The following is a 13,131-nucleotide window of genomic DNA, read 5'->3' as shown; positions in this document are numbered from 1 at the left end:
GAAGTACCACCCCATTTGGTATGTGGTTGAATCACATAAGAAGTCATTGTGACCAAAGTACCATCATTAACAACCAGTTTAAAATAAGCCGAATAGAAAGTCAGCCACAAAAAAAAAAAAAAAAAAAAAAAAAAAAAACCACTTGCAGATGAATGTATAGAGGGGGTGCCAATCCCCACCCCCAGGCAGTAAAAGTGCCACAAGCTTATTTCTCCCAAAACAAAAAGCAGCAGCTGCCCGAACAGAAAGATGAGTCTTATAACGCAGGACTGAACTTGGCTGTGGCTGCCTGCAGCCGGCCCTCGATGCTACTGCAGAAATAACCTTCCCTTGGCATTGTTCACACGCTGCCTGAAAGGGGAAACCCTTTTGGTCGCAGCACAGGATGTACCAACCTGAGAATAGGGAAGGACGAGGGTGGCATGACGGTGAGAAGAAAAAAAAGCTAAGTAAAAACACAAGGCTTGTGTTTTTAAAGGTCTTTTATTGCAAACAGACTGGAAGAAACGTACATAAATTATTCTTCAGGATAAGACTTGATGTAAAATATACAAAGTTTAGAACAGAAACAAGCATTTACGTAAACAGGATATGAGAAGAGTAGGCATTGTATATACAAAAACAGGCCATGTCCATTCACCGCAGAGGGCAGCACTGGAGATCTGCTCCTGTGCTAACTGCTGGCGCTCCAGCAGTAACTCTGCACTCCAGTGTTTCCCACATCCAGTCCTCGGGGACCCACAGCCGGTCCATGTTTTTGATCTCTCTAAGCGATGGAGCAAAAACGTGGACCATCTGTGGACCCCCCTAGACCAGACTGGGGGAAATTTGCTCTACTCCATTCTTTTTAAAAATTAATACTCAGGGGAAAACCCTCCTTTCCATTAGACATGCCGCTAAGGCAGCATGTCAGTCTAAAGGACGTCAGAAACGGAAGCGATCAGAGAAGTTGGGAGACTGAGGCACCGTAAGAGAGACCTCACTCTTCTTCACCTCCAGCTGTTTGTAGCGCCTGATTGGTTGCGCTTTGTGAACCTGGAAGGGGAAGAGGGAAAAACTTTAAAATATTACCGAGATGGAGCCATGCTATGGTTATTGGAAATTGTGTTACAGAAAAAATTTGGTTACAGATTCAGACTGATGCCAAATTTTTAGGGTTATCTGGATTTTGTCCTTCCTACTCCCATGTAGAAAGCTGGTGAATTACCAGCATATTGCACAAGTATTGGACAGTACACATTAAGATCCAAGTGCCCATCTTGACAGTTAGGTAGGATCCACATTACCTGCTCGTGTCGGAGGCGAGCAATATCCTCCTTCTCTTTCTCCTCACGCTCCTTTCTCTCCTGCTCCCCCATGCGTGCCCGCTGAGCCTCTTTCTCAGACATGGCAAGATCATACTCCTGCCGTTCTTTAGCCCTTCGTTCTGTACTCAGCTGGAACACATCTGACACTGCAGAGTGAGAAATGGTGTCTAAAGGGGCCAAAGTTAAGGGGCGGAGATTATAAAGGCAGGGGGCGACAGAGAAAGAAGACACACCCAACGAAAACCAGTTAGACGCAACAATGAAGCCCAGCATAGATCACTTGTGACAAGCAACCAGTGCAAAAGCAAACAAACAAACAGGAAATGTTAAAAATCGCTCAAACAGCTAATGCAGGTTACAGGACACTTACCCAGTGCTGGGCGATTCTCCTTCTTGGGTACAAAGGGCTCCTTATGGACAACTGCATTGGGACGAGCCTTGAAGTTGGCAGCCTCAGCTTGCTGCTTCAGTTCCTCCTTCATCTGCAAGGTGGAAAGGTACAGCTCAGCATCTAAATCTTTAAGCATGATGTTCTCCAACACCATTGTCAAGAGTCACTAAGTGAGGCCAACTCGTGTGGGAGTCCTGCTCCTCACAGAATATTGCATGTGCAGCCTCATAGTCACTCAAATGGAGGGACACGAGTCACCTTTAGCTCCCAGCGCTCACTCTTGGCAGCTCCACGCTCATCAATGAGGAGTCTGAAGGGCTCGGCTTTGGTTGGCTCAAGGACCTTTTTTTCAGGAAGGTGCACCTCATGGAAGTCAGGCAGCGGCAGGGCCTTGAACTTGCGGACCTACAAGGTTTTCAAACAGCAGCATAATCAGATTCATTCTATTCCACGTGTACTTTCGGTTGAGGGGACATGATGTAAATTTCATCAGGGGTTGGCTGTAGACAGCTGCAGTCAGTATGTGTAGCCCTAGTGGAAACCTTGCATGGCCACATGCATCGACTGCTTATGTGCAAGATAAGCAATTTAGCATTTCCAGTAGGTTAGCAGCATCAATTTTCACAGATCAGCAGAGTCGAAGAACAGTTGTTGTAGTAGCTGCATGAGGAGAGTCCCCGCATATCTAATTTCTCCCCATACTGTCCAGACATTATACCTAGGTGTACAGAATTTTTTAAAAAAGCAGCACTTTCCGGCATTATGAAATCCTGGTAATAAAATTGCCTGAGTGGGTGGGATCCCAGCTGATTTCAAAATATAGTGGTATGCCTTATTGCGTAATACCCTCAAAGTCTTGACCAATAACTTTTTGCAAAATTTGACCTGTTTCACTACACTGCCTGCATTTGTTGCACTACATATGCCTTCATCTGGTCTGGGGGAATATCACTGCTGTAAGCATGTACCGATCGCAGTCGTCTGCACCCGCAGCCAAATGTAGTTTGACCACAAGCTGCCAGGCAAACGACCATCCGCAGCCCGAAAATGCGTACGGAAAACTGTTGAAATAGGCTTAAGTATTATCTACAGGGAGTTGGCAAGCATGGATGCGTGTATAGAAATCCTGTCAGGCTAACCTAATAAGTTCAAGAAGAGTACCTCCTCACGACGCTGCTCCTCCAGTCTCTTCTCCTTCAATGCTATGCGCTCCTGCTCACGGGCCTCAAAGGAGAAGGGGCACATCTCCACCTGCCGCATCTCTTGCAGCTTTGGCTGGAAAGGCAGGCCGAAGTGGGGGGCGGGGTTGGCCCGGATTGGAGGGGCTGGCTTCACCTGGGCACAAACACCTGTTAGTTTGTAGCACTTATGGTGCATCTCAGAATGAAAGCGGCACTTCACCCACAAGGCTCTACGTGGCAGACACAGAATCTCATGTTTCGTGGTCTGACCAAAACATACAAATCCTTCTAACAGATGCCTACAGAAGAGGTCAGGGAGCATTCAAGACTAACAAAGCTGGTCCTTCAGAGGCAGACCACGGTCTTAACCAATACACATGTTTCATCCTGATGCAAACGTGACAGTGACAGCTTAGTCTGGATACAACCCCGGCATCCAAAACACTTGGCAAGAAACACTGGCAAGCACAGCAGACAGAAGCAGCCTGCCAATTCATTCTGGAATGGGCTCCCCTCACTGCACATAACTGGGAAAACAGAAGCGTCCCTTTATCAGCCGTTACATATGAAAAGGGCTCCCCCTTCTGAAACCAGATGCAGCACTAAATCATGTTCATTTCAGTTCATAAAATCACATAATGGTAAAACAGAACTGTGCATGTTGGCAAAAATCAATTATGAATTTGTATAATGTAATTGCATAATAATGTATATTGTATAATTACAATATACGCATCACTAGAGATTCAAAGATGGGACACAAGAACCCCCCCCCCCCCCCCAAAAAAAACGGGATGGACAGACCTCCTCCACTTTGTGCTCCACACGAACACGATTCTTGAGAGCAAAGGCTGGAGACTCAGGAACAGTTGGGTTCAGCACCTTCTTCTCAGGGACCCCCTGGGAAGCAAAAGTAATTCATGGAAAATAAATTTTAAAAAAGCCAGTTTGAGGCAGATGCAAAATATGCAGACATTAACAGGCAGGTGAGATCTTGGTACATACCACCACCTCCTCGAGAATCCGGGTAGGCAGTGGCCTGGAGTGGAAGGTGTGATCCACAGGCTCCTCCTGCTTCTTACTGGCCTGGCGTGCCTGCAGCCTGCGCTCGATCTCCAGATCAAAGCCCTCCGGATGTGTAATATCCCGAGGGGCTGGCTTCTTTGGCACCAAAGCAGACTCGAGGATCTTCCTGTTCAGCTCCAGGGCTTTGAACTTAAACCTAAAGAGGAACAGCATAAAATAAGGGTTTTGGGATAAGAGACAGGCCTGAAGGTGGTCGATTATGGTGGAATTGATTAGAGCAAGGAGTATATCAAGCCGTAGTTACGGTTATCAGTTCAGCAAGGAACCCAGAGCAGGTAAAAATGCCATGAGGGGGGTGGGACCTACTGCTGGAGTTTCTCCAACTCCTCAGCCTCCAACTCTGCAGTACTCTTCACCGCCACTGGACGGCCTCTCTGCCTGGTCATCAGCTGTGGAGTGTGTGGATTGGTGATCTTCATCTTCTCCGTCTTCACTGGTGATGGACCTTGAAACGGAAACTTCAGTTAAATTTTACAGTGTAGTGTATGACTGGCCTACAAGTGTCCCATCCAAGTGAAACATACCCTTCTCATCCCTCTGCCTGCTGCGCAGGTGGTAGCGTGGTGGGGTTTGTGTCTGGAACTGTTCTATCATCTGGGCCATGGGCACAAAGGGCTTGGCCTCCTCAAACTTGCGCTTGGTGCCAGCTGACAGGTTGAAGGGTTTGGGCACAGTGGTACCCCTTAGAGCCTTTGCCTGGCGTAGAGAAAGAACTTTGCATTATTCCATAGCAAGGAAGAATGAGCCACGAACTGCACCATTTTAAAACCCTAGTCATTAGGCTTACAGCTCTTAAAACCGTACCATATGCATTTACTCTTGATACAGAGCTTCCCAATGTAGGCATATTCATTCTGAAGTTGATATTGGTCATATCCATCTCAGATATCAATCAGTATCCGAGCGGTTTGTGTTAAAGCAACAAAAACCACCGTTTCTGTTGCAAGGATAAGTTGGTAGAGTGGCAGAAACAGGCCCACATACCGGGGAGGAAGGGTGTTTGCGGAGCTGTGCTGCAAAGTCCACCGTCTTGTAGGTGGCATCAGAGGGCGTCTCTGAGACCTTCAGCCTCTCATCGGTGCGGAAGTGAAAGTCCACTGGCACTGTGGTGCACAGAGCAGGCTTCTTTGCTGGTTGGCCTAAGCAAGAAACAGTAAAGGGGGGAATGATGGGAACAAACTGCATAAGCGCTCATCTTCACACCTAATTTTGAGGAGAATGAGCTTGTCACAGGTAAGATTTAGACGTGAAAGACCAAATCAATTGAAGTCAGGTATAACCAACCACCCAGCACTGAAAGAAAAATTAGTAGGTGTCTAACCAATGTTATATCAGAATAGATGATGTAAAAGAAAAAGGGATACGACTTACTTCCTGCCATAGCAGCCTTGAGGCTGGCTTCGTTCTTCTTGCGGTGCTCAGCGGTCTCCTTCTGCAGAGCGGCAATGTGCTCCAGTTCCTGCTGCTCCGAGCTCTTCTGTTTCTGAGATGCTGCCCTCCTGGATGGGATACATATGGAAACTGACGCCCTAATCTTCATCATCCACATGATCTCAGCAAATCACATTCCAACATGGAGTTCAAAATATGTAACATCTCTCAGAAACTCAGTGATCTTAAGCAGCAAGGACGAAAATAATTATGACTGAGCATAGGCTCGGAGAAACACAAGTCAGCCTTTTCTGTTCAAAGAGGAACCCATGAACTCAGCCTAGCCATGCCAACTTAACAGGGACAATCACCTTATGGCCGTGGATGCAGCAGGCTTAGTCCTGCCCGGAGCTTTAGACACCTGAGGGACCCTCCGAGCACCAGGCACAGAAGACACACTACGCCGCAGGGACCGGGAGGACGAGCTCCTGCAACAAGCAAATCCACCCATCAGTGCATTATACTCTTAGGCAGACATCTTTGCCAAATTACCCAAACCCCTTGCTATACCAGCTTAACCAAAGCAGGAAGCCTCTCTCAGGAAATACAGGACATAGGCCCCTGCAGATGACTCCGTGAGGTCGAGAACAGTTTCGCTCAAAGTGCATGGGGTAGACATTTGGATTAATTACCCTCTACTTTGCTGGCTCAATGAGACATTAACTGGCCATATCTTCGTTTAATGTCCGATAACCCCAAAGTCGACTTTACACATGAACTTCGGAAACTGTCCTGAAAACCAGGTCCAAACATTTTCCAGAGTTGTCCTTCCACACATACTGTGCCTACTGGGTAAGTGTCCTGAAAGAGGCTCAAAACTGATGCCATCTCTACCCAATCAATTTTCATTCATGATTTCCAATTATAGCCATCGATACTAGGATTAAAAAAAAAAGTCTCAAGCTGTACAACACATTACAAAGTACAGCACCACAAATGAACTCTTGTGCAGTGGACACCAGTGACCAATAGGGTGAAATTCTAACATGTGAGCCACCAGAGAACATACATCCACAAAGTGCCCCACCACTATCTTATGCCTTAAATTGCAGTTATTCGTGATACCACCCCGTGTGGTACACATACAGACACACCTCTACCTTCGCTGATGAAACGTTCTTCGTACAGGCACTACTGCCACACTCCTGTAAAATGCAACACATTCACATGGCAACCCCATTACTTGAAACCTGGACTAGATGTTGTTCATGGCACCAGACCACATCTCCATTGACGTCATGCACATTACCTTCGCTGCTTTTTGACAGGTGGTGTGCCAGGTGCTGCAGCATTCTTCCTTTTCTCCTCGCGCCAGGCCATCTCACGGCGCTTCGACACCCTTGGGGACGACACACACATGTAACCACTCAGAAAGTCTGACTTTTGGTTGTCCTCACAAATTTTCCAAAAAAAATAAAAAAACCACTTTCCATTCTGATCCAGGTCAACAGCTTCATGACAAAGGCAACGGGCACCTACCTGCGTGGTTGGGCCAGATTCGCCTCGGAAGCCTTGCCATTACCCCATGATGTAACAATGTTTGGAGGGACATCAGAAGCGGCCGGATGCTCATCTGCAGCAGCCTCTGAAACATACAACCAGGTTCATTGTAACCAAATGAGGGACAATTACAATAAAGAGATGCTTCAATGGGCCCAAGCTATTTCTGTAGCAAAATTTTACACCAAGAACAATGGACGAACCAAAAAGGCTGGGAAATCACCTGTATCGGAATTCACAGTTTTCCTCCTAGGGGACACAACAGCTCTGGGCAAATTTGCTTTGATTGAACCTCCCAAAGGTTTCTCAGACTTGTGAGGTGTTATGAGCTGATCTGGGCCTCCAGTTGCTGTGTCAAACTTCTGATCTGCAACAGTTATTTAAAATACGTTGATGAAATCAGTTATATAAAATACGTTGGTGCTGAATAATATGTAAAACATCCAGATCTCTCATTGATAATTGCTTACCAAACCACTCATCGGCACCATCCTCATTTTCAAGTGCCTTCATGTCTATGATGTGTGCCGGTGCGTCATACTCGTATTTATCGGCCGACTGGCTCTGTAGCGCGTCCATCTCCGCGGGCACGTCTACTGCCTGGACGCATAAAAGCACAGAATGCACAAGTCTAGTAATTCACAATTAACAAACCACTGGTCACTCGATTCCTTTAGATAATCAAAATGCTTCTTGCCCACATTTTAGGCCAGTACCCATTTAACGTTCTACATTTTGCATTGCACTTCCATAGACAGAAAACCACAATGGCAACAAATAGTATTAAATAACCCGGCTCCGGAAACACAACCACAAACGATAAACTACAAATATTAACTTACTCTTACCAACCCACTTCATCCCATTCCTCAACTTACACCTCTAAGCACTAGACTAAAACTTGTGTTCGATTTGCAGAAAAGCACTAAACACTAATGTACTAATACAACTGATGATAGCTGCACAAAAACAAAAATGAATGTTTACGCACAATTTACTCATTAATATAGCAAAGATTTAACTAGCAAACAACCATTACCTCATTACTATACCTAGCGGCGAACAAGTATTGCATTAAGATACATATTTAACGTTTCCAAAGACCGACAACCGACAATAGTTACACGGATCACATTCGCATAAATATGACATATCAGCTAACGTTTTCCGTAAGACTGTAAATAAATAACACTTACCTTTTTAAAAAAAAAAAACTCGCTTATAAAAAGCTGATTTAATGTTCCGAAAAAATAAAAATATATCTGTATTGACCGAGTAACACAACAACGCAAACACCACCAAAACTGAACTACAAGTAAGTTAGAAGCCACGGGCGATTTGAGATTTGAAAGTGTCCCTTTTTCAAACAAACCTATCGCCTGCATCCCGCCACATTTTCATCGCCTTTTATTGGCTACAGATATCGCTACGTAGCGCGTTTCGTTTGCGTGTTACCCAAGATGCATTTCGTTTGAAATTTGCCGGAATTCCAAACATCTTAGATATACACCCTTAACATTGAAGGCTTTCAGGTTTATACTGTAATTACGTTAATGTAAACGTTACGGATTTCCTTACCAGGTTGGATTAGAATAATAATCTTATCAGGTCCAACTTAGATTTCTGACATTTAGCTTTGCAGTATGTTCAGATCAATGGTTTTTGTTTGATAAACGTTCTACAGCATGATTCTTTAACTCACCCAGCTCTTCCCCCCCCCCCCTTTTATTGGGAAGTTTTGGTTTGGAAAAAAAAGTGCTTTTCCAAAATGATTTATATTCAAAAATTTGTAATTTAAATATTATACCGTTGAATTTAAGAGTAGACAAACATGAGAACATTTAGAACTTCTTTAATACAACAGATAATCCTGGTCAGCAATGTTCCTACAGAGACCGAAGGAAAGGTATGTGTATTGTTTTAATCATATGCTTCTGAATTTAGTGGTGACAGGCAATAGAAAATATAATTAACTGAGGAAAAGTGTTTGAGCATTTGCATGGAGCTATCATTTCTCATTTCAGTTCTAGGACATTAAAATAAAGCTGTTTGTGTGCTTTAAATCACATATAATTATTTGACTGTCAGGAATAGCCATGAGTTAGGTATATCATGAGCATGGCAAGTTGTTTTTTAAAGCAGTGACACAGACAAACAAGCATATGGGTGCATATGGGTGCAAAAGCAGTTATTCCCTTTCTAACTCTTTAATTGCTAGACCTCTGTCACTTCTTAGCATCCCATTTGTCCTGTTTTGCTTAATGGTTTGCTTACAGTCAAATCAATGGACTGTTGCACTTCAGAAGATAAACTCATAAGTAAATACACTGTATCTGGTTTTCATTCTCACCGACCCTGACTCTGTTTTCAACAAAACATCCAAAAACATACCATTGATATATTCTATGTTGCATGGGAATACATCGAAAAATAATTACTATTTTCTCACAATCAAATATATTTAGTTTCCTTACACAGTTTCCCACCCTGTATGCTGCCTTATGCTTAATCAATATTGATTGCATAATAGTTTTTTCATTTGTTAATCAAATAAAATATTTTTTAAATACATACAAGCTATGGTATGCTAAATGCCAATAGTGGATGGTGGTAAATATTAGACAGATTGCAAGTTTTCTCATAATGTAATTCTTTACTGTTTTTATAATTTGACATTACAATGCAAGGAAATAAACAATAACCCAGACATATATACAAACATGGATTTTCGTAAGCTATTACAGGAAATTTTTGTTGTCATAGCACTGTTGTTTTTTCTTATACTGAAACTTTTTGAGTCACTTTACCCAGTTTATCGTGGTTAAGTCAGGTACTTAGAAAAATACATTTCAAAATGCACATGATTCCAGCTCCAAGAATCAGAGCTAGACACCCCTGCTTTATGGCCTGACACATCTTCACATCTGTAATCTTAACAATATTATATGACGTAAAAGGGAGAATTAAAAGAACATCACAGGTTGATGATAATCAAAGATCCCTTGTCTGCTTTTTTGATTAAAGGTCTAAATATCACTGATGCTACTAATGGCAAGTGGACGATAACTACACTAAATTATCCTACACACTGCAACCAGCCCTTTTTATTTAAAAAAATCAAAAAACAGGTAATTACATAAGACTCAAGTACATGTAGGGGTTTGAGGACTCAGAGAACATCCGGTAATCTTCCTGGAGCTAGACCTTCTGTATCATGACTTGAAATTTACCTGTTAAAAAAAAGAAATAAGCATCAGAGCAAAACCTTGCATTGCTGCCACCTATGATAATTATTTCATGCAAAGAACTATGCTGTAAATTTATCAATATGTAAATTATTCAGACAGTAGTCAACGGCTACTTTTCTGCAAATATGAAATATGAGCATATGTCCCCATCACTTTAGCTTGCAGAATGCAGCTGTACTAATTCTCAAGCTGACTACTGCAAGGTTCCACTTACAGGCAGGCATGACTGAGACCTCTGCAGTGACGATGCTCTTCACACCAAGGTTGGACAACCCGCCTCGGACCAGTCCGCAGGTGAATGCTAGGTACTGAAGGCAAACACCACAAATAACCAGTCACAGTCAATATACTCAAGGATAATTGGCACAGAAACACTGGTAACTCTCTGCTTTGCCGAAGTGACCTGGCTTATACTGACCTTTGGAGCATGCTCTAGGTACTGCTTCCCTGCAGAGAGCTGTGTTAACAACCGGAATTTGTTGTCCTGCAGTACGTAAATACCCTATGAAACAAACACTTGTGTTATTACTTTTCATATGACATCATTATATACTTTTGCATTGTCCAAACTGACAAAAAATTCATGAGAGACATTCAGGTGACTGGGTTATTTGCATTTATATTTTTCAACCATTTTTCTATGCCATATGCATGAACTAATGTGCTATGTTTTATTTCACTCTGAATAACCCAAACAAGAGCCAAGACCTGTTCCAAAGTCTGTATTCTCCTATTTGAATATTTACCTTACTTTTTAATGATGTGTCACCCCAAGTGGAGACATTCCCACACCAGCTTACCAACAAGTTACGGTTTGAAAGCATATCAGGAATGTGGGCTTTTTAAAAAAAAATTTGGTCAACACTATTATAAGGAATATGGTATTATGGTTTAAACCAGGGGTTCTCAAAGTTTTTTGTTCAATGGTGAACATGGTCCAAAACAGTTTTCAATAAGACAGCATTTCATGAACTTTACAACTAACAATTTTCTATACAGACATAAATATATAACAAATATGTGAACGTAACGTAAAAACTGGTTTAACACTCACTGATCATTTCAAATCTGTGTCATGGTGGGGGATTATGATGAGTTACGTGTGTGCAAAGTTTGGTTCTTCAGTATATTTTTGTACTTCGAACCACATTAAACCTTTTAATGTTAACCATATAGTTTCAGAAGGTGCATTATTGGCTGGGTCCAGATTAATGTGCAGTTCGGTTGGCATCCAGACTACAGTTTAGTACATGGGTACGCAAAGCAATATGGGTCACCATTTTAAATGGAATTTTCGATTATTTTTCCAACATAGGCCGATAGCCGATTGTGGCTGCATTGACCGATACCAATAGACGGCCAATACATCTGTGCTTCTCTACTATTCACTGCAACATTACGGTCAATAATTACCTATTTTTGCCTGATCAATAAGATGCATCATGAAAAGCAAATGTGCCTAAAAGTGATAGTACAGGACTCAGCACAATCTGCTTTATCATGATGCTGACAACATCAGTAAACATAACAGCATTCATTGGCAAAAAATTAATTGATATTCAGGACAACAAAAAAAAATAAGACTGGAGCTTGGACATCAAATCATTAACAATAAGATTTAAAGACTAACCTGGTGGTTTGTTCGTAAGTTGTCAATTTGTTTTTTGAAAACACTGGTCCAAAAGTCTTTGCATATGAACTTCATAACATCCAGTTCATCCTTAAACCGTGGAGTATCTTTTGTAAATCTGAAAAGAAATGAAAGGAATAAAAAAACTTTGGCTCATTGTCATTCATTGTGTTTGTTTTAACAGCACACATTTGATCATGATCCAAGGACTTAAATATCCTGTGTGGCCATTTGTATATCGTCAGTTTATAGTCTTTATCTTCACTGAAACTAACACAAATTTTAAAGCGTCACAAAATTATTTTCCTCGAACTTCTACGAGCAGCTGTGGTAGCTATTTCCTTGGAACGTGACGTGTTAAACCTGACACATGTTCCTGCAGTTAGTCGAATCTCCAACTGTAAATTCTGACATACTGTCTGCAAAAACGATACATTTCAGTCAGATAAATCCGCGAGACTGTACACAGAGCCAAAATATTTCGGGCAGGCACAGTAAAATAGAAAGAACCAATGTCATATTCGTCAACATAAGATAATATGCGAGTTTCTGTATAAAAAACATTATGACATACCGTTCGATTAATCCCTGACCCACGCGGAATCCCATGTTTTCAAGTTTGGTGATGCATCGACCATTTTCCTTGGGTTGAAATAATCCAGAAATAGCACTCAGCGTCAATATGTAAAGTTGATATACAACCATATAAAATAAAGCTAACTTCCAAAAACTACAAAAAACATTCCAGCTGCTGGACTGAAATGACCAAATAAGTATTGCGAATACTTAAATTTTCCCGGATATAAGAAAATCTCACCATTTCTCCCTGTTCAGCTGACTTGTAAACATACTGTATAAGCTCATTGTGAAGAAACTGAAAGAGAGCCTCGTCCGCCATTCTCAAAACCGGCAACCTTTCCCGACACTATTTACAAAAAAGGATAGTATTGACACAAAATATGCTACAATGCGTTAATTTACTGCGCGATCAATTCAGCGATTCTCATCAATTAATATCCAACATTGCTGCCTGCAGAATTTTAATTAATCAACAAATAGCTGGCTTAATAATTTAACTAACGACAACTGCTGAAATGATCAAGATAAACATATAAACATCAAGCTTCACATCAAGAACCACAACACTTCCACATTCATTCCGACGACAAACCCTACGTCGACGAAGGGGTCCTACTTTGTTCACAGGCGAAACACGCGGTTGTCCTCAGTCGTGCCTGAAGTAATTACAAAAACTGCACACATTTTGCGTTCAGGTGAAAAACAGCTGACGCTTTCATGAAAAACACTCTAAATGATATAATGTAGAAAACTTAAATAAACAGAAAGTCATTGAAAT

The 13,131-nt window shown here is 42.1% G+C and overlaps 2 protein-coding genes across 5 annotated transcripts; both read right to left on the bottom strand.

Annotated features, from left to right (window-relative positions):
* Positions 1 to 464: 464 nt before the first annotated feature.
* On the bottom strand, positions 465 to 8,303 carry tpx2 (TPX2 microtubule nucleation factor). 4 transcript variants are annotated; one of them, XM_049023729.1, is made up of 18 exons: positions 8,093 to 8,303; positions 7,367 to 7,496; positions 7,120 to 7,263; positions 6,876 to 6,981; positions 6,646 to 6,735; positions 6,497 to 6,541; positions 5,708 to 5,824; positions 5,337 to 5,464; positions 4,950 to 5,104; positions 4,490 to 4,661; positions 4,272 to 4,410; positions 3,885 to 4,101; positions 3,684 to 3,779; positions 2,860 to 3,033; positions 1,957 to 2,103; positions 1,678 to 1,789; positions 1,287 to 1,453; positions 465 to 1,035 (listed from the first exon to the last, which is right to left on the bottom strand). In XM_049023729.1, the coding sequence occupies exons 1-18, from the start codon at positions 8,279 to 8,281 to the stop codon at positions 925 to 927; spliced, it is 2,439 nt and encodes an 812-aa protein (XP_048879686.1). In that variant the 5' UTR covers positions 8,282 to 8,303; the 3' UTR covers positions 465 to 924. The 4 variants fall into 4 exon arrangements, with proteins under 4 accessions (XP_048879686.1, XP_048879685.1, XP_048879688.1 ...); XM_049023728.1 differs by having other exon boundaries at positions 1,287 to 1,474; positions 8,093 to 8,302; XM_049023731.1 differs by lacking the exon at positions 8,093 to 8,303 and adding an exon at positions 7,739 to 7,759 and having other exon boundaries at positions 1,287 to 1,474.
* Positions 8,304 to 9,529: 1,226 nt separating this feature from the next.
* On the bottom strand, positions 9,530 to 12,968 carry trappc6b (trafficking protein particle complex subunit 6B). The gene is made up of 6 exons (XM_049023818.1): positions 12,592 to 12,968; positions 12,349 to 12,416; positions 11,775 to 11,892; positions 10,563 to 10,646; positions 10,359 to 10,452; positions 9,530 to 10,126 (listed from the first exon to the last, which is right to left on the bottom strand). The coding sequence occupies exons 1-6, from the start codon at positions 12,670 to 12,672 to the stop codon at positions 10,095 to 10,097; spliced, it is 477 nt and encodes a 158-aa protein (XP_048879775.1). The 5' UTR covers positions 12,673 to 12,968; the 3' UTR covers positions 9,530 to 10,094.
* Between the last annotated feature and the right edge of the window lie 163 nt (positions 12,969 to 13,131).

The sequence above is a fragment of the Brienomyrus brachyistius genome, chromosome 8 (genome assembly GCF_023856365.1).
Source record: "Brienomyrus brachyistius isolate T26 chromosome 8, BBRACH_0.4, whole genome shotgun sequence".
NCBI classification, from domain to species: domain Eukaryota; kingdom Metazoa; phylum Chordata; class Actinopteri; order Osteoglossiformes; family Mormyridae; genus Brienomyrus; species Brienomyrus brachyistius.
The sequence above is the reverse complement of the archived record's forward strand: the minus strand, read 5'-3'. Positions and strand labels throughout refer to the sequence as shown.